The 27,022-nt window shown below is 44.1% G+C and overlaps 1 protein-coding gene across 6 annotated transcripts; it reads left to right on the plus strand.

Moving 5' to 3' along the window:
* The first annotated feature begins 62 nt into the window (after positions 1 to 62).
* PFKFB2 (6-phosphofructo-2-kinase/fructose-2,6-biphosphatase 2) lies at positions 63 to 26,165 on the plus strand. Of its 6 annotated transcripts, XM_036234455.1 has the most exons (16): positions 63 to 240; positions 1,588 to 1,666; positions 2,781 to 2,891; positions 8,903 to 9,028; positions 9,526 to 9,622; positions 10,055 to 10,121; positions 10,250 to 10,324; positions 10,688 to 10,744; positions 11,706 to 11,830; positions 13,659 to 13,866; positions 14,282 to 14,428; positions 15,185 to 15,289; positions 16,034 to 16,163; positions 16,921 to 16,983; positions 17,242 to 17,306; positions 17,921 to 23,051. In XM_036234455.1, exons 3-16 carry the CDS (start codon positions 2,801 to 2,803, stop codon positions 18,119 to 18,121), a joined length of 1,557 nt encoding a protein of 518 aa, XP_036090348.1. In that variant the 5' UTR covers positions 63 to 240; positions 1,588 to 1,666; positions 2,781 to 2,800; the 3' UTR covers positions 18,122 to 23,051. The 6 variants fall into 6 exon arrangements, with proteins under 6 accessions (XP_036090348.1, XP_036090347.1, XP_015984732.1 ...); XM_036234454.1 differs by lacking the exon at positions 63 to 240 and having other exon boundaries at positions 1,176 to 1,666; XM_016129246.2 differs by lacking the exon at positions 63 to 240 and having other exon boundaries at positions 1,505 to 1,666; positions 11,709 to 11,830.
* Positions 26,166 to 27,022: the final 857 nt, after the last annotated feature.

The following is a 27,022-nucleotide window of genomic DNA, read 5'->3' on the forward strand; positions in this document are numbered from 1 at the left end:
CCGGCCCGAACATCGCGAGAAGTCGCTGGTGGCTACGTTATCGCGATACTTTGGTGCAGCCTCGGTCTTAAACACTTTAAGAACTCTCTTAAAGTGGCGACTAATTTTCGCCCCCCACTCTTTAGAAGCCAAAGGATGAAGATTTATCAGTATTCCTAAAGCACAAAAAGTCTTGCTACCTGCAGAGCGAATGAGGTACCTTCCACGTCGGGAGCATATATGCTTAAGGAAAGAGGGCGGGTAAGAAGTTCCTGAATCCAGTACATTGGAATGTAATCTTGCACTTACTGAGGTCTTTAGTTATTAAATTGGCGCTACCAAATTACACCGGAAGAAACAGAATCATCGTTCAGAATGCAAACGAATGCCAAGAATGGTCAGTGAGTCAAAGGACCTGTTAAAAACAACCAGATACTTGTGACTAGATTCATCGTTGTAGCAAACATTGACTCACTGAGGTTAAGGGACAACTGACCATTCCACCTCCAGGAGACTGTAACTTGAAAACGTTAATTTGCCACATCAGAAAGCGCAGTATGAGGTCAGCATCTGGGTCTTGGGCAATTGCTACATACAGGGGGTGGCAGTGTATAAGGAGAAGGAATGAAGGGGACTAATCTGTGTCATTCACATTCCGTTTCAGGCTTAGTATACAAATATGAAGATGATTTCATTCTTGCCTTCATTATAACCCGTAGTCAGTGTAATCGAAAGAGAGGGTGAGGTGTAAAGGACACATAACCATTGAACTTCATAGCAACGTGATAATGCTAGATTATGTGACATTTTCAAACCCATATCCCTAGAACCAAGGAGTGGTTCCAAGAAATTGATACTCATTGTTTGTTTGTTTGTTTGTTTGTTATTTTCTATTCTGGTACAGCAGCAAACCCTAACCAGCATAGAGGGAGTTTATTAACAGAATCAAGCATCAAACGGTCGTGGGGGTAACTGCGAAAAGTTCGCCTGAAATGTGCAAACTCACCTCCACTGTAAAAGCCTCTGCTTCTTCCATAAGTTATATGGAAACTCTGAATATTTTCACACCTTTTATAACCCATTTTCCTGCTGGAGCCGTTTCCTCTGGTTCTTCAAGATGATCATAACAGTTGGCATAGTGTGGGAGGGAGGAGGGAGAATAAAGAAGGTGGTTAGAAGTCCACTGGGTATGTGGTTGGGTCTTGGGAAGCTCGTGGTTTAGCGGTGAGAATGGTTGGGTTTCTTAGATTACAGTGTCTAATCTATGCGAAGGATATGCAAACACCCTAAGGTAATCAATCAGCTCAAGTACTGTGGTAGCATCCTCTAAAAAGCACCTTATAAAGCTTACGTTCCAAACCATGGCTCGAACGAGGTCGAGCTGGGATTCAGGCAGGAAAGGGTTAACCTCAGGCGCTTTTGCATCTCCAAAAAGTCACACCCACTCAACGTGAATTTAGTCTACTCTCGCGAGAGTATGAAAAAGTAATGCTTTAATAAACCCCGCCCCGCCCTATTAGTTGCCAAGCAACGATGCAACCAACCTCCATAGTGCTGGGAAACTTGGGAACTTGTCATCTTTCTCCTTCCTGGTTCCATCTCCTTCAGGAGCCAGCGTCAGCGATTCCGATTTGAGCTCCGCCTTCTGGAGCCTGCGGGCGCTGGATTGGTGGCTGATTCTCTCCAGGTGAGGACCAAAGTGAGGGTGGGCGGAGCTAGGCTGCGGCACTGGATATGCGGGTGACTGGTGTGCGGGCGGCTCCTTGGTGCAGCGTTACAGGGGAAGTGCCGGGGCCACTGCCGAGAGGGATCTTAGGGATCACAGGGTGAGCGACAGCTGTACAGCGCCTGGAAGAGCCTGGGAGTGTGGGAGGAAGTGGGCTGTGGGCATCTGGATGAGGTGCGGGACAACGGTGCCTTGCTGTTTCGATGAAGTGCTGGCCCCCACGATTGCCGGGAGAGCCAGACGTTCAGGGCCCGGGAGCCGCAGCTGGTGTTTGGGTTGGAGGATATCTGTCTGTGGTCGGTGGAAGAACAGTTCAAGGTCCTGAAGCAATAGGACCTTCCTACCTCACGAGTCCCTTGTCTGGGTTGGGGAGGGGGTGAACTTGGGGCTCTCCCATCCTAATTCGAGTCAGGTGACCTGGGAGAAGTCATTTACCATTTCTTTGTGCCCCCGTGTTGCTTCTATAGGCTTCGTCCCGGGGAGAGGTGCAGAGCAAGGGCTTGAGAATAAGAACGTCAGAGGTGATGTGCTAGGGGTGTCTCAGGATCCAGTTACAGTTTTTCATCTCCTTGAGATTTTTCCCACTTCTCTCATTTTTTCATGACTGAATCCTCTATTTGACTGCCATTTACTTATGATAATGAACTTGATCTGTTGGCCACACACCCCATCCCCAATTGCTGCTACTTGTCTCCCCAGATTCTTAAACTAGATTTTGGGGTCAGGAAGGAACTTGGATATGGCATTTAATTTGATTGACCTCAATTTTTCAGTCTGTAAAATGGAGAGAATAATGGTAGCAAAATCTGCTTTATTACAGAATTATTGGAAGAATTGGAGAGAATTTATGTGAATGTAATTCCTAAGTCAGCATTATAAATGCAAGGTTCCAGTGCCCTATTTACAGATAAGGAAACAGAGGGCTGGGGGTTCATAACATCCTAGGACATGTAGCTATTAACTGAGAGAAAGAGGGCTGGTCTTGACTCTTGGCCCAAGGTATTTCACTTATATTGCACTGATCTTCTTCACTGAGTATTTTGAGATGTCTCCTGATTCCTTTTGTCCTTTCCAGACATCTCCTGAAGAGTTGCCATGTCTCTGAATAATGTATCTTCTGCAGAACAGAGCAACAGTAGCTATGCAACCAAAGCCTCAAATCTCCGCATATCAGAGAAGAAATGTTGTAAGTTCTGGCAAAAATGAAGGGCTGCTGTCTCCCAGGATTTTATCTTGGGGATACAGTTGTAATCCTAGACTTTGCTGCTTGGTGGGAGTGAGAAATAATTCTTTGACATGGGAATTAAAAGTCTGCAAGGGGACTTTCCTGTCCGAAGTAAGTAGACTCAGTGAAATGTCTGCCCTTGGAGCCGGACTCCTGGTGTAGCCTAGCATTTTCTTATTGCTTTCTTTAACTGAATCTCTGTCTCCTGGGGGTATCTCTACACTTGATTGATATTAAAAGTTAAGACAAGCATTATTGTACACACAGTGAGTAAGGCAGAGTGGCAAGATGCAGGAATTACTTACAGCTGATTCTGTTAACACTTTCCCTTAGTCTCTTAGGCTAAGTTTTGTGAGGGTGCTGCTCATTGTAGAAATTGCAGGTAGAAGCCAGTAGCTCATTTCTACAGACCTCAGTGGAATCAGCCCTGACATTTGACTTTTCACTGTGTCTCGGGCACCTTACTTCCTCACAAATTTAACCTTTGAACTTTGTAACTGAACCATTTTTCCTACAGGTTCATTCCTCTGGGAACAGGTTTCACAGGAGCATTTGCATGTCAGTCCTTTAGATCAGTGTCCCCAACCAACCTTGTTGCCACCAGGGACTGGTGCTTCTATGAGATTCTAGTGCTTGATAATCTGAGGTGTAGCTGAGGTGGTGATGCTAGCAGCTGCGAGTACAGATGAAGCTTTGCTCACTTGCTAGCCTACTGTTTACCTCCTGCTGGGCGGCCCGGTTCCTAACAGACCATAGACTGGTAAAGGTCCATGGCCCTGGAGGGTTGGGGACCCCTGCTTTAGACAGAGATGGCAGGTGGGTTTTCAGAGAGATGGAGCATCTGCATTCTTAAGCATCATTATAGGCTGCAAGACTGTATAGCCCAGTCTAAAAGGTCCTGGGCAACTGGGCCCCAGATGTTTTGGGAGAACCTGAAGGAATGTTAACCCTTATCGCTGCTTCCAAATTGCATGTTTCTTTTGGAACCTATCAGCCAATTCTTTTCACTTCCATGGTTATATATACGTAATCAGCAGGTGAAAACAGACAAATGTCATGAGGCCTGGAATTATCTCATGTCAAAGCTTTCTCCAAGGTCTTGACCTTGATGTTATGCCCTTGTCAGTCTCATGATTAATGATGATAATCTCTTTTCATCTAGTACAAATGAGGCTTGCTGAGGTTTGGGTTGTAGCAGAGGCAGCTTGTTTGGATGTGATACTGGGGTTGGCATACCTCTACCATTAGGGTCCCTTTTCTCTGCCAGGATAGGAAGCTAGGTACCAAGGGCAATACCCCATGGGAAATAACTAGAATAGCATGAATTTTGAGTGCGGCCTCTGAAGTTAGGCTGCCTGGGTTCGAATCCTGGTTTTACTACTTCCTAGCTGTGTGCCTTTGAATAAGTTGCTTATCCTCTCCCTGCTTCAGTTTACTCCTTTGTAAAATGTGGATACTAATAGTATCTCCCCTCAGAGTGATATGAGAATTAAATGAATAAATAAATATAGGAAAGCACTTAGAAGAGTATTGGGCACATAGCTGGGTGTATTATTTTCACTGGTGATGATATTTGCATGTTGTCTTTATTTCTAAAACATTATGTAAAAACTAAATTGTACTCTAAATGCTGTGCTTGGAGCTCACCGTTTAAAAGAATCTTGTGAAGAATTATATTTTCAGTAAAGAATGTTTTCTCCTCTTGTTCGACAATATTGTAATCCAGATTTTGACGTACAGGATGCACATCTTAAAGAGAGGTGCACTTGATTTGCATGTGGGGGGTTGATATTTGTGGGAGCCTCTGGCCCAGCATCATGCCTAGTGTCAGTCCTTACTCCGTTTTCTTCTCCAAAGGACTCTCCTACTTGCCTTGCTGACTCTTCTGCGGTTTTTCTGCCTTGAGGGCTTTTGATTAGTCAAGGAAGCTGTAGGTCCAGGTCTTTATCATGTTCTCTTGACTCTTAAGTCCTGCATTGGACTCTGATTTCTCTTTTCCCAGCTGCACCCTCTTCTCCCCCACTGGAAGCACCTGGGTTGTCCTAAAGCCACTATCTTTCGTTTATCATGTTCTCTTTTACCCTTTCCGATTGGACTGTGAAACTGTTGCAGCAACAGTCAAAGGAGAAATACATTTATGAGAATATGTGCTAGTTCATTTCCTTTTTCTCTCTTATTTGCCTGTATCTTGGAAGAGACTCCCTGGCCGCTTAATGCTCATACCCAGCATTTACTTATTAATAGCTCAACTGTTATCCCCTAGTTGCCAATTACACCTGTGCTGGCTGACTTGACTCTGAAGTGACTGAGCTGGAGGACTGAAGAATGACTTTAGGGAGCCCATATCTCCAAAGGAACATTGCTGAAACTTGGGCTGCTCCAGGGGTGGGGATGAAGGGGAGTAGCGATGGCCGAGGTGTCTTTAAGGTACCCAGATGACTCTTGGTGTCAGGGCTCTGTGAAAGCAGGAATGTGTGGGAGGTGAGGTCTTCATGCTTTTCTTTCTTTGTTCTTTAATATTTTAAGTAGGTCTGGAACAAACAAGTTCCTATGTGTACATTTCCCTAATAACAAAAACAATACATGTTCAAGCAATACAGAAAGAAAATGAAAAGTAAAACATTTCTCACAATTTCTTCTGTCCCTATTAAGTTTAATTCTTTCTGATACCTTATTCTGGTGTATCCTACTAATGAAAATAGGTTCATACTGTACATATTTGGTTCTGCTGCCACCCCCTCTTTTTTTAGACTTACTATATTATGGACTTTTTTTCATGCCAATAAATCCAGATTTACCTCATTCTGCACAGTATTGCATTATATATATCTGTCGTTCTCCCCTGATGGACATTTATGTTGTTTCCAATTTTCTACCATCACAAACAGGCTTCAGTGAGCATCCTTGCACATATACCTTTACATGTTTATGCTGGGAGCTTTTCTACGGAAATAGAAGAAAAGGTAGACACATTTAAAATGTTGATCAGCATTACAAATGTACAAAGTTCTACAATCAAAGCTGTTTTAATATTTCAAAATGCTTGATGAAAATTGGGCATTATTAACTATAGCTGCACTGATTAATGAAAACATTAACTTTCTTGGTGTTTGGCTGCAGAACTTGGATATTTTATGCCTATCGGTCAAACAGCAGGACATAATTGGCAGTTTTATGACTTCTGATGAATAAAAAGTAGATCTTACTAATGAAACACTTTAATGAGCAGCGTATTTCAGAAATGTTAGGCCTATTTAGAACAAATAATGGAAGAAAACCTAGGACATGAAAAGGCAGGGAACCACTGGTCTTCTAGAGCAAGAGTCCCTAACCCCTGGGGAGCTGACCAGAACTAGTCTGTTAGGCACCTGGCCACACAGCAGGAGGTGAGCTGTGAAAGAGCTAGCGAAGTTTCACCTGTATTTGCAGCCACTCCCCAGCGCTAACATTACCACCTCAGCACCACTTCAGATCATTGGGCATTAGCTTCCCATAGGAGTACTGGTCCCTGGTGCCAAAAAGGTGAGGGACCACTGTTCTAGAGCACCCTTCAGAATTGAATTGGAAAGCATAGTCATGCTTACCACATGGCTCCCTTTGTCAGGTGCTGCTGCTGAGAGCTGGTGGCTGGCACTGAATGAGCAGTCATGCAACCAGGTGTTTTGTCAGAGCACTGACCTTGACTTTCTATTGTGGGACGGTGAGCCAAGCTCTTCATTTCTCTGGGCTTGAGTTTTTCTGTCTCTAGGAGGGAAGTTGTCAAGCCCTCATTTCCCCTGAGCAAGTTAAGGGAAAAGTTCAAGATTGAGAAAGTAAGCAATGTAAGGAAAGTAGAAGAGAATTTCAGGATGGAAATAGTTTTCTGTTATTTGTCAAGGGGTATGTTACATTGTCTCTGAAATTAATCAGCATGAAGTATCTACTATTGAAATTAAGGTGGAGGTGGTGGAGGTTTTGTTTTTTAACAAGCAGGACAATTTGTTCCTAGTTCTGCCAACGTGGCAGTTTGAGATAGGAAGTGTGGTTTAGTTTTGTACTCCGGAAAATGAGAAGCCCTGGTTGCGGAAGGTGTGTGTGGGTGTCATGGGCACAGGCAGGAGATGTGGTGCTGAGGGGCACGGTAGGGAGAACTTAGTGACCTGTATTTTCTTTTGCTCTGAGCCCTCTCTGTCCAGTTTAGTAAACATGGAGCAGCTGGTTCCCTTGTTGGCTTCAGAGCAACTCTCAAGTGTCAGTTCATTTTCAGCATTAGGGAGGGGAACAGGACCTTTGAGGAAGTGCCTAATGGGCTGGAAGGTGTGGACAAAGCAGGCCAAAAGTGCAGGTAATGAGCCACATCATGGGAAATTGAAGAGTGCTGCAGTTAGCTGGAGAAAGTGAAGACTCAGGAGGATTTGACTACTGAAACCTGAAGCAGCTGATCCCAGGCAGATCCCTGTCAGGGGTCTCTGTCAGGCTGAGCCCCATCAGAGGTCAGGGATTAATGCTGGCCGAGGCTGCAGGGTGAGTTCACTTACCATTGTGCCCCAGATTTGAACAGAGATGAAAATCATTTCTGTTGCTCGTGACCAACCTTGGGAGGGGCTTCTGCCCAGCCCTGGGAATTTTCCATGTGCATAGTGGATAAAGGACTAAAGCCAAGCCCTCCGACCCTGCGTCTATTGCCTCCCTCACCACTTGGCCACCCTGGCTTCTGAATTCTTCTTGCCAAACACCCCTAGGAAACTCTTCCTTCCGAAGTCTATTCTCTACCCAGGTCCTTCTGCCCACTTCTCCACTGAGATCTTTTCACATTTCCATCCCAAAAGATGAAGGATGACTTTCCCATGCAAGTACCCCAACCGTACTGAATTGTTTCTTAACCTCATAGGGCACCTTGTCCCAGGGTACAGCAGCAGCAACACCTTGTGTGCACCCTCTGGAAAGCAGTGCTGGGAAGTGGAAAGTGTTTCTCTCCCTCTTCCGTGCCTATGCAGAGCCTGCCCTCAGAGGAGCCAGCAGAGCCCTAGCCTCCCAGATGACCTCATTTATGCCTTGGCCCCAGGAAAGTGGCTGGCAGCAGTGTGGGGCCCTCTCCCACCGCCAGTCCCAGTGAGCAAGCTGTTGAAGAACTGGGCTCTTTTTATGGAGAAAAACTGCCCAGGAAGCACTAGATTTGAACTCTAGTATCAGCTGTTCCCATGATTCAAGTGTGTCTGTAGAGAAGTTACCTGACTCTGAGCATCTAGTTTGTCTCACTCTAGTGAGACCTATCTCTGTAAATGAATTTCTGAAATAAGTCTTGTAAGGAAGGGTAGACCAATGACTGTGCCTGCTTCTAAACTGTCTCGCATTCATGTGGGCCATTGAGGCAGGTCATGATGCCCTTGTGGGCTAAGTTTTACTGAAACTTCCTGAGATCTAGGCAGAACCTGTGTCAGGTAGGCTCTTCCACAGTCTAAATCTCACTGTACTTTAGAGATTCTGGCTTAAGCTCATGTCCTGAGTGCAAAGGAACCTGAAGCCAGGCCCTTTTCATGGTGGGCAAGCTAATTCTTGCCAGTGGCTCCGAAGGGCTAGGTGAGATCCTCAGCTAGACACTCTCTTGGGCCTATTATAGGAGCCTACTGGTAGAGTCTCCAGGCGCAAAACCTTCCCTCACAGCTGTATCATTCTCGTGTTACTAGACAGTCTCATTTTAGGGATGGCTATTGTCTTCTAATCCTTGCCACTTTCCTCCCTCTTTGTACCTTGGGTACCTCTGTGAAGACCTTGGCTATGTGGGGACTTTCTGGAATTCTGCATGACCCTCTAACTCTCTTTAGGGAGTGTTCACCTGATTTCCCCTCAGTTTGCTTTCCCAGGCTTCCTGGACCCTTGCCTCACAGGTTTATGAGGATTAAGTGAGATCATGACTACGAAGTTCTTAGCCCAATGCATGAACTTTACTTGGCCCCTAGTTATTTAGTTCTATTCCGTTTCATTTCCTCTAGCGTGGGCATCCTACATGACTAACTCTCCTACTCTCATCGTTATGATTGGCTTGCCAGCCCGGGGCAAAACCTATGTGTCCAAGAAACTCACACGCTACCTCAACTGGATTGGGGTGCCCACCAAAGGTAGGTGCAGGTCATTCATTTTTGGGGGAAGGGAAATGATCAGTTCCTCTGGGGGATTTATTCTTCCTGGCATCAAGGTTACAGGGTACTCCTGGCAGAAATAGTGGTTGCTTCATGATTTACTGAATTTATTCCCTCTTTGCAGACTCGTTTCCTCCTGTCCTGGGTGCATTGGTCTAGTTTGGGAGAATGCCTTTGATGGTATAGGGTTTTACATTTTCAGAGCCCTTAAATATAAATTATGTTGTCTACTCCTAGCCGTACCTCTGTGAAGTAGCCAAAGTGGCTCAGGAATTTGAAACTCAGACATCATAAGACTTGCCCAAGGTCTTTTAAGTCTGAACTTGAGCCACACTTAACTCTTAATCTGGTGGTGTTCTCAACATACTTTGGTGCTTTTTTTCATCCCTTGGCCACTCTGACATTAGACCAGGAAGTCCCCTTTGATAGGGCCACTGTATTGTTTCATTGCTGAAGGGTGTTGCTTTCTTCCGCAGTGTTTAATCTCGGGGTGTACCGACGTGAAGCAGTCAAGTCTTATAAGTCCTATGACTTCTTCCGGCACGACAACGAGGAGGCCATGAAGATCCGCAAGTGAGTCTTCGTAAGCCTGACCTCGGGGCTAGCTCTTTCTCAGCCATTACAGAAGTGAACGTGACAGGGTTTGGTTTTCCTTTCAGCAAATATCCTGTGGGGATTTTAAGTGGAAGTTATTTGCTAGACAGGTCACTTTAGGCTTCGGTGGGTAGGTGAACAAGGCTCAGAGAGATGCATATATGCTTGTAGGTTAAGTCTACAAAGAGAAAAGATGTATAAATGGTGTGGGAGAAGGGGAAAGACGTAGGAGGGCATAAATAGCTCAGTGGGGAAGTTGAAATGTCTAGTTAGGGAAAATTTTTGACCAGTGGGAAAATGAAGCAGGAAGGCAGGTGATTCCTACAGTAGCCCAGCTGTTTGTGTCTCCGGCTATGCCTGAGCTTGGGCTCACCCCGCTCCTCTTGCTGATATCCTCTGCTCTCATGGCAGACAGTGTGCTGTGGTGGCGCTGAAAGATGTTAAGGCGTATCTCACTGAGGAGAGCGGGCAAATTGCGGTAAGCCTCACACACCTCTCCCCTGTCTTGGTCTCCACCCTTTCAAGGCTCCACAGCCCAAGTTGGGTCCACCATGGTGGGATTCCGTTTCTCACTTTCTGCTCATCTACGTGTGGCTCTCTTTCCAGGTGTTTGATGCCACCAATACCACTAGGGAGAGGAGGGACATGATTTTGAACTTTGCAGAGGAGAATTCCTTCAAGGTAGGATGCTGGAGGGAAAGGGATGAGTGGAGGTGGGCATTTAGGAGGGACATGTGGATCTGTTTGACTCTGGTGAATGAGGACAGGGTTGGATGTCTTGATTCTTTCGTGTTGGGGCATACTCCCAGTCCTTGAGTGTTTTCTTGCAGGTTCCTCCTTAGACCTTTAGCCTGTATGTCTGAGGCCCTGGGGATGTGGTAAGAGCTATTTTTCAATGAAGAGGCCTTGAAGGTCACTTTTATGAAAGAAAACCCCTGGGAGCATGTGCGTGGTAGCTGGGGTGGGGCAGGTTTGAGTATGTGCTCTTAATGAACAGACTGGCCATTTTTGACTCATTTATCACTGGCTTCTCTCCCTGGCCAGGTGTTCTTTGTGGAATCTGTCTGTGATGATCCTGATGTCATAGCTGCCAACATCCTGGTGGGTGACACTTCTGTGTACCACTACCTCTATATCCTTTGTGCCCTGTGTATGTGTGGTGGTGGCGGGGGTCGGGGTGGGGAAGGAGGAGGGGGAGAATCAACTGTCAACTGGGTAAGGAAAGAAAGAAATGGACCTGTTTAACATCACAGAGAGGTCTGTTTGATTGGCCAGAGCACCCTTTTGTACTCCCACATGCTTCCCTTGGGAGAGGAAACTGAGACTTAGATGAATAACATAAGAATTAGCTGGTAATGGGCACTAAGACTTAGACTGTAGGAGTCCTGGCCCTGAGTTCTGGGTGTTAGCTGGATGCTGAGACCTAACCGTATTCTTAGAATAGACCAGACCTTCATTAACTGTCAGGGGCACTTTCTAGGAAGATCATCTGCCCAGACATTGTCTAAGATTCAGCTCAGTGCTCTGTACGCTGAGCGCCTCGTGCCCTTTGTGGTCACAGCATAAATCAGCGCCCATTAAAATGGCTTGTGCTGTGCTGAGTAGACCTCCGTGCATGGTGTCATGGTGCTGCTTTCCCAGCAACATGCGGACTTGGGATCATGTAAGAGAGAGGCATCTGGTCCCAATCAGGCATGGATCCCATTAAACACCCCATTCTGAATGGTCATGGGGAGAAATTGAAGCTCATTCTTTTTTCCCAGAAATGTACATGAAGGGATTGGGACTCAAGAGCAGCTTCAGTTGCATGACTGACGCTGTCCTAAAGCCAAGGGCAGGCATGTGATTCCCAGTTGTCTTTCCGTTCTCGTTTGCCAGGGTCATAGGACTCTGGCATGGTGGGTGGGGCTTGGGGCGGTGGTGCTCAATGAATGGAGATTGTCGGTGCTCCAGTGAAAGGTGGCTGCTGTGGACTTCCCATTTCTTAATTTAGCAGTGGCTATTTGCAGGAGGACTAGTGAGGGCAGACATCTGACTAGACTCTGCTCTTCCATGATTCCAGCAGGTAAAGGTGTCAAGCCCTGACTACCCTGAAAGGAACAGGGAAAATGTGATGGAGGACTTCCTAAAGAGAATTGAGTGCTACAAAGTTACCTATCGACCCCTGGACCCAGACGACTATGACAAGTAAGATTTAAGGCCATGGTTTGAAGGACCTGAGACAGGGGTCTCATTTGAGAAAAGAGCTTTTTTCCCTGTGTCTCTAAACTTCCTTCTGACAGTCCAGATCCATAATATTTATATTACTCCAGAGAAACAAGATATGGATTTGTGGCTTCTATGTGGGTTGCATCTTATGCTTGAAGACCAAAGTGTTTTTTATCATCAATTCTTCCTCTCTATCCTCTGGAGCAAGATTTCTCAACCTCTGCATTACTGACATTTTGAACTGGATAATTCTGTGTTGTAGGGGACCTTCTTGTGCATTGTAGGATGTTGAGCAGCATCCCTGGCCTCTGCCTACTAGATACCAGTAACACTGCCAACCTGTGATAACCAAAAATATTTCCAGATATTGTCAAATGTCCCCGGGGAGTAAAATCACCCTCGGTTGAGAAGCATTACTCTTGATCAGTAGTTTTGAACTAGAGTGTTATAGGATACCCCCTTACAGTTAGGCCATCAGTTTTTAATCAATTTAAAAAGTTTATTGTATGTGTGTGTGAATGTTATATATCTATATCACTACATATTTACACATACATGTAATGCATTCCATACGTAATACATATAATACATAAAACAATGTACATGTGTATATCCATGTAATGCATATATAATATGTTGTCTGTTATGTTTAACATGTAATGTATCTAACAGATAACATGTATATAAATAAAACGTGAAGTTTTCAGGAACATGGCTGGCTTAGAGAAATGTCTGATCAATACTAGCTGTCATCACTTTAACATTGTCTGTCCATAAAGTGGTATACAGTACTGGTTAACTTGTTGTATGTGAGGTATAGGAACCATAGCAAAATGTCACATCCATGTTGAAGGAAGATGTGTGCACACGGAAACCTGTGAGAATGCAGTCTTTGAAAAGGTGTGCAGTCAGAGCACTTACCAGCTCTCTTCAAGTAAGAGTGCAGCCCTGCAGCCGAGCAAATGGCAAGACAAGTGTGCGTATCTGTGTTGTTATCCTGGGGGAAGGTGAGATTCCTCTCATTGTTTGACCACTTCAGTGGTCTGCTTTTGAGTTTTTCTGTTCCTTCACCAGGTTGCCCAGAATGTTACTCTTTGCAAGTGTTCCTTAATACCACTACCCTAGATATGACATAATTATATATTCTTCAGTTAACCCAAAGTCCTACCTAGTAAAACATTCTAGAAGTAAGTGTGTGTGTATGTATGTGTTCATGTTCACAGATATTATCTCTGGTAGTAGGGTTGTGGGTGATTTTTATTTGCATTATTCTACTTTTTATTTGAAATGTTTTTGGAATAAGCACTTACTATTTTTATAATGAGAAAAATTCCATTGAGAGAGGCTTGATTTAGGCAGATGCCAGGAATGCATAGAGATCTCTGCCTATGGTTCTGCCTCCTTCCGTTCTCCGCTCACCACTGGTGATGCTCTGGCTAGGTCTCGACCACCTCATACGGGGGTTGTGCTTCTCACCAGATTTCAAGGTCAGCAACACCTTTAGGTCATCTAGTCTAGCCCCCGAGGGGGAGCCTGAATTCTGTTTATCATACCTGTTACGTGACTTGGCATAGTATAGGCACCAAGGGAATGGAACTGACTGACTAGAAGTTTGGGAAATTTTCCTTCCTCTTGGTTCTGAGGATTCATTCATCTCGTACCATTTGGCTCCTTGGATGTGGGTGGGGCCATGACAGGAGTGGAGGAAGAGCTGCTATGAGCCTGCAAGTAACTATGAAATCCTTTCCCCTCCTATGGTTATCCTCAGATTTTCTTACCCAGGGGATTTTTCCCCCCTCTGTCTCAGGGATCTTTCTTTCATCAAGGTGATAAATGTGGGCCAGCGATTTTTAGTGAACAGAGTCCAGGACTACATCCAGAGCAAGATAGTCTACTACCTCATGAATATCCATGTCCAGCCTCGCACCATTTACCTGTGCCGGCATGGAGAGAGCGAATTCAATCTCTTGGGGAAGATTGGGGGTGACTCTGGCCTCTCGGTGAGGGGAAAACAGGTGAGTGGTTACTCAGCATGCTGGATTTCCTGGGCTTAGAGTTGGAGGGCATGGCAGAGGTCATATCTTTTATCTCCTTACTTTTTTCTAAATCCCCCTGGTGCTTAGGCTATGGTTTCAGATGGTCAAGCAAGTACTAAAGATGTTTTCTTATTCACTGATTCTAGGTCTTTATTGAAGTGTGGGTAACTTGGAACCATTTCTTCTGTGGTCATTCAGCCATCAGATATTTATTGGGCACAACTTGTGTGCTTAGCATAGTACCGGGTGCTCCAGTAGAAGCCGATGATGTCCTTTTGGGTTTTACATGTAGTGCTTTTCAGGTTTTGACCATGGTCAAACACATCAGCCTTTACAGGCTGAGTTAGCGGTTGTATGTGTGTTTTCTTTTTAAATGTTTTCTTTTGAACTCCAGTTTGCCCAGGCTCTAAGGAAGTTTCTGGAAGAACAGGAGATAGTAGACCTCAAAGTATGGACGAGTCAGTTGAAGAGGACTATCCAGACTGCTGAATCCCTGGGTGTGACCTATGAGCAGTGGAAGATTCTCAATGAGATTGATGCTGTGAGTAGGGAGATTTGATGGCCAGTATGGTCACCTATTTGGGCAGGAACTCCCAGAAGTGATGATGTGAGCAGTTTTGTCCACAAACTAGAAGCACCAAATAGAAACTTGGAGGAAGCTGAATCTGTGGCCATTTCGGGGAGGAACAATTCCACCTGTAGTCGGAGCTTCCTGCCTGCATGAGCACCTGTGCCAACAATGGGACCCAAACCAGTTTTTGACCTCTGGCACCTGGGGAGAGTGGGGCTCCATTTGGTTCCTTTGTAGATGTTCCTTCTGGGAAAAAGAAATCGCTAACAACTCACTTCGATTTCTGCTAACATCATTTGCTCAGCTTTTTGGAAAAAGTACTTTCCAATTTTTTTCTTGGCTTTCTCTGTCCTTGAGCACAAGAGTAGGCATTTATTTCTTTTTCTTCCTCTTTAGCCTTTTATGCCTTCTACAAGAATTCTCCAGTTCCTTGTCCCACCCCCTTTCCCTGGTTCCTGTTCCTTTTATCCTGCTGACTTTTCTTGACCTGAAAGTTCCCCACTGTAGTAGGGGAACGTGCCAGCATATGCTAGGGAAGTCGCCTCCTCTCTGCAGTGGCACTCACCCTGCCAGACCAAGACACCCTGGCCAGTCAGTTGCAAGACATGAAAGGACCTGCCACAGTGCCTGGCATGTAGTAAAAAATGAGTGTTCTTCAGTGTTGCCTTATTTGGGTGGGGCCGTATGGATCAGTCTGTGTCTTTAAGTCAGTGTGGCTCCTCGCAGGGTATGTGTGAAGAGATGACCTATGCAGAGATTGAGAAGCGGTACCCAGAGGAGTTTGCACTTCGAGATCAAGAGAAATATCTGTATCGGTATCCTGGTGGTGAGGTGAGAGTCCTCTCACGTGGGCTGACTGTCCAGCCCTTTGCTGGGGGTTTAGCTTTAATTTAGGGGAAGGATTGAATGTGATTTGGAGGATCTATAAAGGGTACTTAACGCATCATTTAGTTTATCCTCCTGCCTTTGGGTCATACTGTGTTTAATTAAGCCTAGGCAGTCAGATGTCTCCTTAATTTGTTAAGAACTCCAGGGAAAAGGGCAACAAGATAGCCTCTGTGTTGAGTATATGGTAGAATCAGTGCAGTCTTTTTTACTTCCTTTTTTTCACTCCGTTTCCTCAGTCCCACTCCCACCCAAGCAGGTGTGGGTACCAAGTAAATCTATGGGTTATGAATGATTTTCCTATCTTCTTTGGTGTTTTAGTCAGTGTCCTGGTCTGAGCGGCTTCACAGTCTAGGGACGTGTGAGGCAAAGGTGAACAGGCAGAGTGGCGGAGGTCCAGGAAACCCTCAGGAGCCCCTCGTTGGCCGATACTCTCTTGTTAATCTTTGGAGGAAATTAAGCACAGGCCGAATTCAGATTTCTTCTTTCTGACCTGTAGTTTTCTCAATCTGAATGTTGCTCTTGGAAGGTCCGAATATTCTTAAGAGATACTAGGGCTAAGGGAGTTAGCAGGCGACATGAAGTCGCTGAACTTCCAGGAGGAAAGCCAGCTGGGGAAGGAGCAATGGCCTCTTAACTCTGGATGCAGCCACTGACTCGGCTGCCAGCTTGCCCCACCTCCCCCCACAGTCATATCAGGACCTGGTGCAGCGGCTGGAGCCTGTCATCATGGAGCTGGAGCGTCAGGGCAACGTCCTCGTCATCTCCCACCAGGCTGTCATGCGCTGCCTCCTGGCCTACTTCTTGGATAAGGGTGCAGGTGCCATTGAGGGAAAGGCTGGGGCACACATTCATGGGAGGGGGCTAGACTTAGGGTGGCACCAGGATCCCTGGCAACCCAACCTCTCCTTCTTCCACTCAAATTGGAGTACATTTTTGAGGCAGCAGTGTGGGGCTCCCAGCAGCCACTGAGCTAACTATTTTGCTGAATTGACTCTGCTGGTACAAAAGCCCCCAGTGGAGAGTGGCTGCTGCTGGAGCGCCTCAGTCCTCCTTGGCTCAAGGGCAGCATCAAGCTGACACTCTTGGCAGCCTCAAAAAAATGGTTGAACATTCCTGGTTTGTTACTTTGGCTACAAAACGGTGGTAACTTAGAAGCATCTTCATCCTTTGGGTTCAGGGTAGGACAGTTTCTGGGCATAGCCGTAAGGAAGTGCTGCTGCCTTCTCTGACACTTCCCTTCTCAATCTACCTGAGTTGCTGGGAAGCCTACAGATTGGCCTTTAGTATACCCAGGTGGGCCACAATCTTCCCTTCCATGGGGTCCTGGCTATGACACTTATTTATGCTTTGCCTGCATGGAAGGATCTCAAATAGACTTATTTCCTTCCTTTGCAACTCAGTAGCTTGGGTGGCCTCTTTGGTGATCATTTTGATAATTGGGATTGTGGGGAGGAGTTGTATAACTCTGGGTCAGGGTCAAGAAAACTCATGAGCTCCTTAGATTCTTCTTCTACTGGCTTGACCTTACCCCACAATCCTGAGAGTCTTCTCTCACCTGGTTTTTCTGCTTTCAGATGAGCTACCATACTTGAGGTGCCCTCTCCATACCATCTTCAAACTTACTCCTGTGGCCTATGGTAACTATGAATTAAGGAGCTGGGCAGGAGGTGGGGATTGAAAGTCAGGGTTTTTGAATTTTCTCTAAAGTTTGTGGAGATCAGCTTCATCACGCCTGTTCTATCAATGCCTTCCAGTTTTAAGTGTGTGTGTGTGTGTGTGTGTGTGTATGTGTGTATGTTATGCTTTTTTTAATGGTATGTTTTCACAAACTGAAAGTAAGGAATTTTTCTTTGAGCTTTTTTCCAGAAGGTCTCTCTTCTTTCCTGTTTCCCCAGGGTGCAAAGTGGAAACCATTAAACTTAACGTGGAGGCCGTGAACACGCACCGTGACAAGCCAGCTGTAAGTATTTTCCCACAGATGAACATGCAGGTTTCCTGCCACGTCTTTGATGAACCTTTGGCATCGAGACACTGGGGTTTCCTTTTATGTACAAAAGGAAAACAGATCTAGAACTCATGTCCTATACAACTTGTTACTTCCAAATGGAAGAGATGCTGAAATTATTAATTTTTAAGTTTAGTACCTTTCATGATTCTTGACCTTGAAAGTTGACTCCTGGAAATCCGATTAAATATGGAAAGTGTTTGACCGAAGTGAAGTGAAAATTCCCACCCTCTAGAAAGCAGGATCCAGAAGAGCCTATAAGGTGGGGGGAAGAGGTGCAGGTTCATTCTTAGGTCTGTCCTGATAACCAGTCTGATCTTAAATAAGCCCCTTCCTTTCTTTGTCTCTCTTTCCTACTTTGGAGTGTGATGCTCAAGGAGCTTCTCCCTCTACAACCCTTTAACTTCTTGGGACTAGGGGACTGTGCCATGGCCCAGGTCTTATGAGAGACCCTGCTGGCAGAGGAGCAGGAGTGGAGGGAGCTGTTATGGTTACAAGCATTTTTAACCTTTCTGAGTGAGCGTCTGTCTTGGCTTTCATTTGTGTGGTGTCCCTCCGTTTCCAATCAGAACAACTTCCCCAAGAACCAAACCCCTGTAAGGATGAGAAGGAACAGCTTTACACCTCTGTCCAGTTCGAATACAATAAGGCGTCCAAGAAATTACAGTGTTGGGAGCCGGCCCCTCAAGCCCCTCAGCCCTCTCCGTGCCTCGGACATGCAAGAAGGGGCCGACCAGCCGAAGACCCAAGTCAGCATTCCGGTGGTGTAACCGTGTGTCTCCCTCCAGTTCTGGCCTCCTGCCCTTGTCACTGATCACCAAGGAATCATTTAACTTCAAACCCCTACCCCTGACACCCCATCATGAATCTTAACACAGAGCGTGAGGCTGCGTGTTTCCAGACCAACCTTAGTTATTCTACAGTGTGAAACATCTCCCTGCCCAGGGGCGAGTGGATGAGTTGGGTGTTTTACATCAGGTCCTCAGTAGGGGTGGTCAGGAGAAGATGGAAAAGGGAAGGGATACACCCCTCTAGGGTGATTAGCACAGCAGGGACTGAGGCTAAGCATGCCCGATATACTTGGTTTTTGTCCTTGGTTTTTATCCATTTGGTGTCTAAGCTCCTTGAAGTCCCTGTGTTGGTAAATTGTTGGGGAGGGGGTGGGGATGGGGGTGGGCAGGGTGGAGGGGAATGCAGAAGCCCATTTTTCCTTCGCCTTTGTCTCTTCAAGGTATGCTTTACTCACAGACCTTAACTGCCTGCTTTCTTCCCCCTCCCTCTTTTCCCTTTTGGATTGTCCAGTGTGATGCATGTCACTGTCATTGTGGTGTCTGTCTAGGAGGGAAGTGGGGGCTGGCGAGAGAGAAGTCAAGGCTCTATTGATGCTCGCTGCGGTGGGCCTAAATGGATCTGCACTGGGGCAGCCTTTCTTTTCCCTTCTCCCTTTCTCTCAAGCCAGGTCCTGCAAGGGTCAGCCTAGGCTGTAGAACATCCACAGATGCTCTGGAGCCTGCAAGTGGATATAGGGTGAGAGTTCTTGCCTCTTTTCATGAGAAACAGTCCTAAGGCTTCGATGCCCTGGGGGAAGCTGGCTCTGAGTGTGTGGGGAATATCCTGGTTCGCATTTTTCACTCCAGGAGACAGGCATAAGTCTTTTGCTGGCTGCGGAGTGAGATTTAGAAGAGCAAGGTGTTCCCTAGTGCCTGCACGGCTCTTGATGGGATGGGTCACATCTTTTTTTCAGTGGCTCTCAGCTTCTTTGCCAATCATTGCAAGCCAGTAACCTCTAGGGCTGTTTAGAAGAACTGTGTTGGATTTAGGAGTCATCATTGATGTCTGAGTTGCTGAAGTCAAAAGGCAAAGTAGAGTTCATAAGACTTGCTTATTATTTTCAAAACTCTCCTTTTTAAGTTAAAAAATCTAGACGAATCTTTAGGACTCTGTGAGGGTCCAGCTCTTTACTGCTTTTATTTACCTACTCACTTGTGTAATTTAATTTTATCTATAGGCCTAAACAGGAAATGTTTAGAACAGGGATTCTTGGCCTCTTGGTGGCCCATGATAGCATGCTCCTCCCCCAAAATTTGTATGCAAAATGTATGAATATGTGGGCATTTTTCTGAGAAGCAAGTCTGGAGTTCTCATGAGATTTTTAAAAGAGAGAGATGGCTCCCCATTCTAAAGTTATCAATTTCTCTTTAGAGGTAACCAGTAAAAACAAGTTAGCTGTTTGTCAACGGTGTTTTTGATAACAGAAGACCTTTTGTCGTGGTTGTCACTGGGAGTGTTCGTTTGAATCCTCTTTAGAACTTGTGAAACTTGTACCCATGCCCGGATCTCCTTTAGGCTTAACGGTAACTCAAAATCTCTGGGATTGGAGTTCTGGACATGGTGTGTTAAAACAGCTTCACTAATGATTTCAGTTCATACTCACTCCAGGTGAAAATCCATTTAATGAAGTTGGGTAGAAAAATACGGGATAGTATTTCCTTGGACAAAACATCAACCTAGGAATTCTGAATTCCTTGTGGTTCTTCAAGGACAGTTCTTTGGAGTTAAGTGTTCAGCAGATCGTTGTATTAAATGAGGTGATCCCATCGAAATCAGGCTGCTGTGTTTTAGAGGGTTATTCTAGGTTCTAGTTCGATCTTTAACCGTTGACGTTGCAGGATGATGTGGAATAAATTGTGACATAAATAACCATCCTTGAATGATAGCTAGGAATTTTAAGCACCCTGGAGATAGGCACTGACAAAAAACCAGTAAGATGATAAAAGTGTTCAGCACAGGCAACTGACTGGCGACCTCAAGTGTTTTATTCTTATATCTTGACTAGGACAACACAGCCAGTTACTAGAAGCCGCTTGCCTAGGTCCTGCTTGAAAGCGTGTCCAAGGTATAAAGTAATGTGCTCTTCCTGTTTAGCCATTTACATAACATATACTTAGTGTCTTAGTTTGTGGGGCTTATGGCTGGGCGAGGGTGGGGTGGGGTGGGGAAGGGCACACAGAAATAGAAGAAAACGTGCTTGTCCTGAAGAAGGTTGCTTTAGAGACAAGGCATGTAATTTATAATAGGGAACAGTTGCAGAAGAGCACTGCTCTGAGTTTGTAAGTGTGGACACTGAAGTGGAGGACAGACTACTTCTGACTTTTCTCTTGTCCTATGGCCACGAGACTAAAAGAGTGGCGAGGCGGGAATGCCTCCTCCCCCCACCTTCATGTTAGAATGAGGCATGGTCTAGGAGGTCCGTATGGCACTTTTACGAGGTTGCCTTATCTAACTTTGACTTGTGGTATCTTTAGCCCAAATGATCATTCATTTAGTCTTTCCTCCTGCTGTGTGGTCAGCGCTAATGAATGAGAAGAAGGAACATTTTGACCCAAACACTTTGGATTTCAACTGTACATACTCTTAGAGAAAGAAGTCTCTAATGAACTAGCGTTATGTCACCTCATTGCAAACCCCAGCATTAGCCACAGGTCACTGGGATGTTCATGTTAATGATTTCTCCACTCTTCCCCTCTGTTCATTCGCTTCCCCCAGAAGAGGAGCCTGAGGTGGTCTTATTAGTCTCAGATAGAGCAAGGTCTCTCCAAAGAAGTTTCAGCAGGAAGAAGCCAAATGGACGTAGAATGGAATAGAGCTTGTACTCCAAATTTTAGAGAAGTCCTACTTCCTATCTTTTCTTTTCTGTCATCCTCTGCCATTCTTACTTGAATGTGTTGGTAATATATACATATTATTATGATTATGTCTGTATCATAAATCCTACAAAGAAAGGATGGACTCCAGAGTACTTTTCGCTGTGATTTTCAGTTTTGTTGTGAGAGAAATTGGTGAATGGTTTAGCATTTAATCTATTGATGTAAAATGGGGAAAGGAAAATCACTATATATTGTTTTCTTTTTCTTGCTTTAAAGCCAAATGAGGAATTCAGTGACAGACTTGAAAGAGGCTAATGCAGATTTAATTTAAAGCTTCTCTTTCTATTTTCTAATTCTCAGATTGGAATTTAGCTGTTCCTTATCTGTATTGTTTTGGGTTTGTTTTGAAAGGGGATTGTTTTACATTCAATTGGAAAGTAGAAAAAGAACATCTTTCAAAAGCTTTGTGCTAAGGGGTCTTATGTATGTTTTTTCCCCCCAAGAAGTTAGAATTAGGAATACAACGTATTTGTATTCCTAGACTGTTTCCTGTGAGGTTCTAGGTGTTCTTCTTTGCAACCCACTTGATCTTCAGAGGTACTGGCATTTTCAAGAAATATGATATAGCTGTTTGGAAATAAATCTATCTTATGGTTTTTCTGTGAGCAGAAGATTTGAGTTCCAGAGAAACTCATGGGTGCTTGGGGTAGCCAAAGGACAAGAGAAAAATGATCTCAGAACTGAGAGAACCTTACCTGGGTTATATATAGTCTTAGGCACATTCCATTGCCTTTGCTACCCAGAAGCCATGTTGTGTTTGTTTTCAAGAAGTTTGATAAATTTACCCAGGTTTTCCAATATGCATTTTGACTTCTTTGTGTTCTAAAGTATTTGAATGTTAAAAATTATATAATGATTGACTCAGATTTAACAGGCTTGATCTCCAACTTCCTATAGAGGTGACTCAGACATCAGAAGGATGTCCAGGAATTTAGTTTAGACTCTTAGTGTTCAGAAGACTCTATCTAGTGGTATCTATATGCTGACTGACAGACTCTAGTAGGGTCTGTATGCTGAATGACCAACTGCACTAGGATCTGTCAGCTGACAGTCTGTTTCCTGATTGTACCGGTTGGAAGTGTATGTATATCATTGTAATTCTCTGTCATACAGGTCCTGCAATGAAAGGAAGTAAATACTCCACGTGTTTTCTTTAGGAGATTAGTTTTGTACACTGAATTTTAATGGACATTTCTTTTAGAGTTGCAGCCAAAAATGCCATCATTTTGTAGAAAACGAAGGTCGAACATCATTTGTATGATATTTTATAAACTCGGCCAAGGAAATGCCTGCTCAGAGCCTGAAATCGTTGCTCTACTTGAAGTCATCCCATCCATTCCTCCATTCCTAGGCAGGATTTCACTTTCACCATTCATTTCTGAAACTTCTGTGTCCTCAGCATCCCTGTTATGGAAGGTAGCACTCCATTGGAAATGCTTCTGTTTATAATTTGCCATGCATTTGGCTTTTACTCATAATAAATAAAAATGGAAAGGAAATTTTGCATTCAAAAATTGATTTTAAGGGGTGGCAAATATTCTTTCCATTAAGCCTTTCACTGAGGATCTGTGACCAATATTTACCTACTCAATATTTTTGTATCTGAATTGCTTGTGTGTATCTTTTTATTGTGTTGAAGAAACAAGATCAACTCATTCTGGTATGGTGATTGATGGTTTTGCTGCAGCAAAAACAGAGGACCGATCACCAACTGTGCCCTTTGGAGGGGGTTGGAAGTGAGCTGAGCACTACTGGGTTGAAAGGAAATGGACTAAATTAGGAACCCAGATAACAGAGTTATCCTGCTGATTTCCTAGGCACAGCTCTGTTGAAAGAAGGGATATAAGTTCTTGGCAGCATTCTGATTTGATCTGGTGATACTGATATCAAAATATGCTACTTATATTCCCATTAGGGGTGTATAACTGTATATGAAACATGTTGCGTGTGTGTGTAGAATGGGTAAATAAAATTATCGAGTAATTTGAACCTATCAGAAGGCTTCTGGATTTTTTGTTTTGAATTTTGGGTTGTGTTCTCCACCTGTTCCTCCACCCACAAAACTTTGCCTCTGAGCCTCAGACAAGCCAAAGCCAGCCATTTCACAGTGTGACTAGAGTCCTTAACTTAGGCATGGCTCTCTTTCACCACCTTCTGGGGAAGATGGGAAGGACATTATGGAAGGCACAGAAACTTCGCTGGGAGTTGTGTGTACTCTTTGGCACCTCTACAAGAATTAAGAAAAAAATTGCCTTTGATCACACTATGACTCCTATTAACAATACATAACTCATTTATTGTAAAGAAGAACTTTGGAGATCTCTTACAATTTAGTGAGCTGTTCCTTCTGAAATATGACCTGCCTATTTCTAAAGAGATAGGCAGTGGGGTAAAATGGTGTTTAACTTTTTCTGGGACAGGAAGTTCAGGTGGAATTGTGTCACCATTCAGGTTATTCCTTTTTACCTGAATAAGGGCCCTGAGCGTATTAGATATGCAGACTCTTGGGGCCCATCTCAGGCCTACTGAATCAGAATCCTTTTCTTAACAGGAATGACTACCCAATGATTCAAATGCACACTTAACATGTTAGAAATACTGTTCTAGGAGGAAGAATTTTTCACAGGCTTAAATGTTAAATCCCAGTTTATGGGAAGAAGTTGATTTTTGCTCTGGTGACTGATAACTACAATAGTAGAGTCCCTCCTCAGGAGCCAAGTAGCCCCTGACTGCAGTGTCACCTTCTTGGCATGGCGTTTTGGTTAATGGAGCCTACATACTCTCCTTTTACCACACGGCTCCCTACAGCTTCTGCCTCAGATCTTGGGTATGTAGCTTGCAGTTCAGGTCCGACAGGAATGCCTGGTCCGACGTAGCACGAGGTCAGTTTCTCCGGGCTTCTCCGGGCTTCTTTGGAAAGAAGCCCGTGACTACGTTATGAGAGTTTGTCTGACTCCCAAGAGTAAAGGGATGTGTGCAAGCACACCAGTGTGTGCACACCTGTAAGCGGATGTGGGCGGTGGGGAAGCAGGAGAAGGGTTGGGAGGGATTCTGCTCTCTTTTTCTCTATTTGCCATTTGGCAGTAGTGTAATTAATGGCTTTGTTTCTCTTCCTCTCTGGTTCCTAGGCAGAGACCTCCCTGGCTGTGCCTAGACACCCTTCTCTGGCATCCTTCTCACTGCTCTCATAACGATGTGGCAGCTGAGGCCAGACCTCTCCGGGGGACTGGGATCTCCTGAAAAGCTTGAATGTCAGCTCTTCCAAGGCTCGAACAGAAATTGAAGTGGGGATTGGACATTTGGGGACACCAGAATGAGGCCTGGAAAAACACTACATTTCTCTCCTTCATGCTTAATGGGAATATCAAGTACACTAAAAAACTTTGTGCCTCAAAACGTTTAACAGACTGAACCGGTTAATTTTTGTGATCTCTTTGTCGGCTTTGACCCAAGTTGGCCAATCTTGTTCTGTTTTGGCACTTAACATCCTACCTGTGATTATCCGTAGCTGGCTGTTCTTTGCCTAAAGTGCAGATGCATCTCTTTAGATTTTTTTTTTTTTTTCAAGTGAGAGAGCTGAACTCCAGCAAGCCTGCCTGGTCTCTGCATCCATTCCAAGTGAGCAGGATAGAGTACAATTTACATAAGTTAGTACTCACTTTTTGTCACATTAGAAACAGACATTCACCAGGTAAATGGAGGATATCTGAGAAAGTCAGTCCTTAAAACGTCTGTTCTGTGGTGATGGAAGAGCAGTGTCAGTAGTAACTTTTTTGTTTAGAGAAGTTTTTCTTGTTCCAGGCCCCTGAAGACAGGATCTGACTGTAAGACTCCCTCAACTGGGTACCCATCTTCTAAGTCCTCTTTTGTAGTTGCTGTGTTTTCTACCTGATGCTGTGTGCCTCTCATAGCTGAAGAGGGCTGATGTTCTCTCTGGTGATTGGGAGTGCGGGCTGGAGAGAAAAGTAGGGTGCTGTCTACATCCCATGAAGAGCTAAAGGAAGTTCCTTGGGAATCAACTACCAGCGAGTTCTTTTGGTTTCAAGACAGGTGCAGGGAGACATGTCCTTCTGTGGGGTTTGTCATTATGATATGGTTCTTAAGAAAGCTACGGCTGTGACTTTCAAAGTCTCTGGTCTTCTGATGCCTGCCTCTTAGCTAGTCACTATTGTGGTCTACCAGTCTCTCATACAAAACATCGGGAGTGCAGAAGGAACCAAGCCCTCAGTGCGTTAGTCATTTGGTTTCCCTTAAAGATAAGCCAGGTAATTATTTCTCAGATCAGTGATCGTCAGATGTACAAATAGGTCTCTGTAGTTGTGATTTTGATATGTCACTCCTCCTGAAGGAGGATGGAAGCTTCAAAGGATATTATATCTTACAAGCAAAATCATTTATTTTTTTTTAAGAATGGTGAATTTTTAGCTTTTTACATTTTTTCCCCTTTTATTTAGATGCCCACTTGCTGAGCAAGAGGGTGAGTAGCAAGACAAGTAATGAAATGTAGCTTTTCCCAAATGGTTCTTTTATACTGTGGATAATACGTGGCTGTTACCTAAGATGTGGTGAGCTGGGCTGCAGGCAGTTCAGCATCCAGCAAGTAGGAGCTTACTTTATATGCAGAAAGGTGCCTTCGGAAAGGCTCCTGACTGCTCTGTCGCAGGTGATTTTCATCTGGCTGCTTGTACCATGCTGTGCTGTAATGATTTTGTTCTTGTGATGCAAGTTTCTTTCTGCATCAATATGTACTGCCTTTTGTTGATCAGATGTTTTTATTTAGTTATTTATTCATCCATGTATGGTATCTTTAAGTTCCCATATTAGTGTTTGCTGTATTTAATCAGAATATAAGGTACTTTGTGTTGTCAGTTTTTTGGCAGAAATTTAGGTAGCTTGAGTTTTCAAGTCTAATGTCCATAATAATAAATTAAATTTCCAGAATATAAGCATCTGTCTTCTGTAAAAGGATAATATCTATGTTAAGGCACAGTGGATTTCATTGAATACTTTTTTTCTCATTGATTTTTATTATAAGTATAAATCAAGAGACATTTCTCTGGAGAAAAGTTTATCTCCTGGATAAATAAAATTATGCTTAAATATGTAATATGTATTGCTTTCATAATAAATATAATAAAAGTTATTTTAAATTAAAAATACAGTTTTTTAAATCACACACAAATAGGATAACATTTGATACATTATACATACACAAAATATTATCATGTAAAATGTGTTTGAAACTAGCTTCTTTAAAATGATTCTAGAATTATCATGTATATATTTCCAACTTGTGTTTTTAACTGGTGGCTTCTGCCTATATCAAGTTCCATTAGCATTTCCGAATGATACCAGTGGGATCATTACTATCATGCATCATCAACATTCTAGAGCTTTCTAAATTTCTTTAACAAATATTTAATGATCACCTATTGTTACCATGCAGTGGCTAAAACAAAGTCCCTCTGCTCTTTCTAAAGTTTATTATTGGAAAGGAAATAGTTAACAGCAGTTCTGTAACCCATCCCTCCCTACTGGGGATGCCTTCCCCCTTATGAGTGACCTTGACCAGAACCACTATTTGATAATAGCTATGTAAATTGTTTATCATAAGGAACTTGGCACACTTTCTTTAGGGTTAATAGCAATAAAGATAAAATGAAACAGAGCAATTACCAGTTCTGTAAGTCAAAGGTCTCTGATAGCATGAGAATGATTTATAAATTCTCCAAGTTTGCAATTAAGTGAGAGGTAGTAGTGATGAGTATTGCTAAATGTTTTGAACTTTAACAATATATCTGGAGGAATAACAATTGTGAGAGGTGGGGGTGTCAGAGCTGTATTTTCTTTGGAAAGATCTCCAAGTACCTTTGAAAGTTTTCTTATTCAACAACAACCAAGCCACCATTTGTAGAAGGCTCGGAGTGTCTGAGATCATTCACCCTGTTTTACAGATAGGCAAAT

The sequence above is a fragment of the Rousettus aegyptiacus genome, unplaced genomic scaffold (genome assembly GCF_014176215.1).
Source record: "Rousettus aegyptiacus isolate mRouAeg1 unplaced genomic scaffold, mRouAeg1.p scaffold_m13_p_17, whole genome shotgun sequence".
In the NCBI taxonomy this organism is placed as follows: domain Eukaryota; kingdom Metazoa; phylum Chordata; class Mammalia; order Chiroptera; family Pteropodidae; genus Rousettus; species Rousettus aegyptiacus.

What these genes read in the sequence shown, in the direction of transcription:
- PFKFB2 (XM_036234455.1), top strand. Translation starts at nt 2,801, where the DNA reads ATGTCTCTGAATAATGTATCTTCTGCAGAACAGAGCAACAGTAGCTAT. An exon ending in AGGAGAGCGGGCAAATTGCG is followed by an intron (nt 10,122 to 10,249) that starts GTAAGCCTCACA and finishes CTCTCTTTCCAG; the next exon opens with GTGTTTGATGCCACCAATAC. An exon ending in ACTTACTCCTGTGGCCTATG is followed by an intron (nt 16,984 to 17,241) that starts GTAACTATGAAT and finishes CTGTTTCCCCAG; the next exon opens with GGTGCAAAGTGGAAACCATT.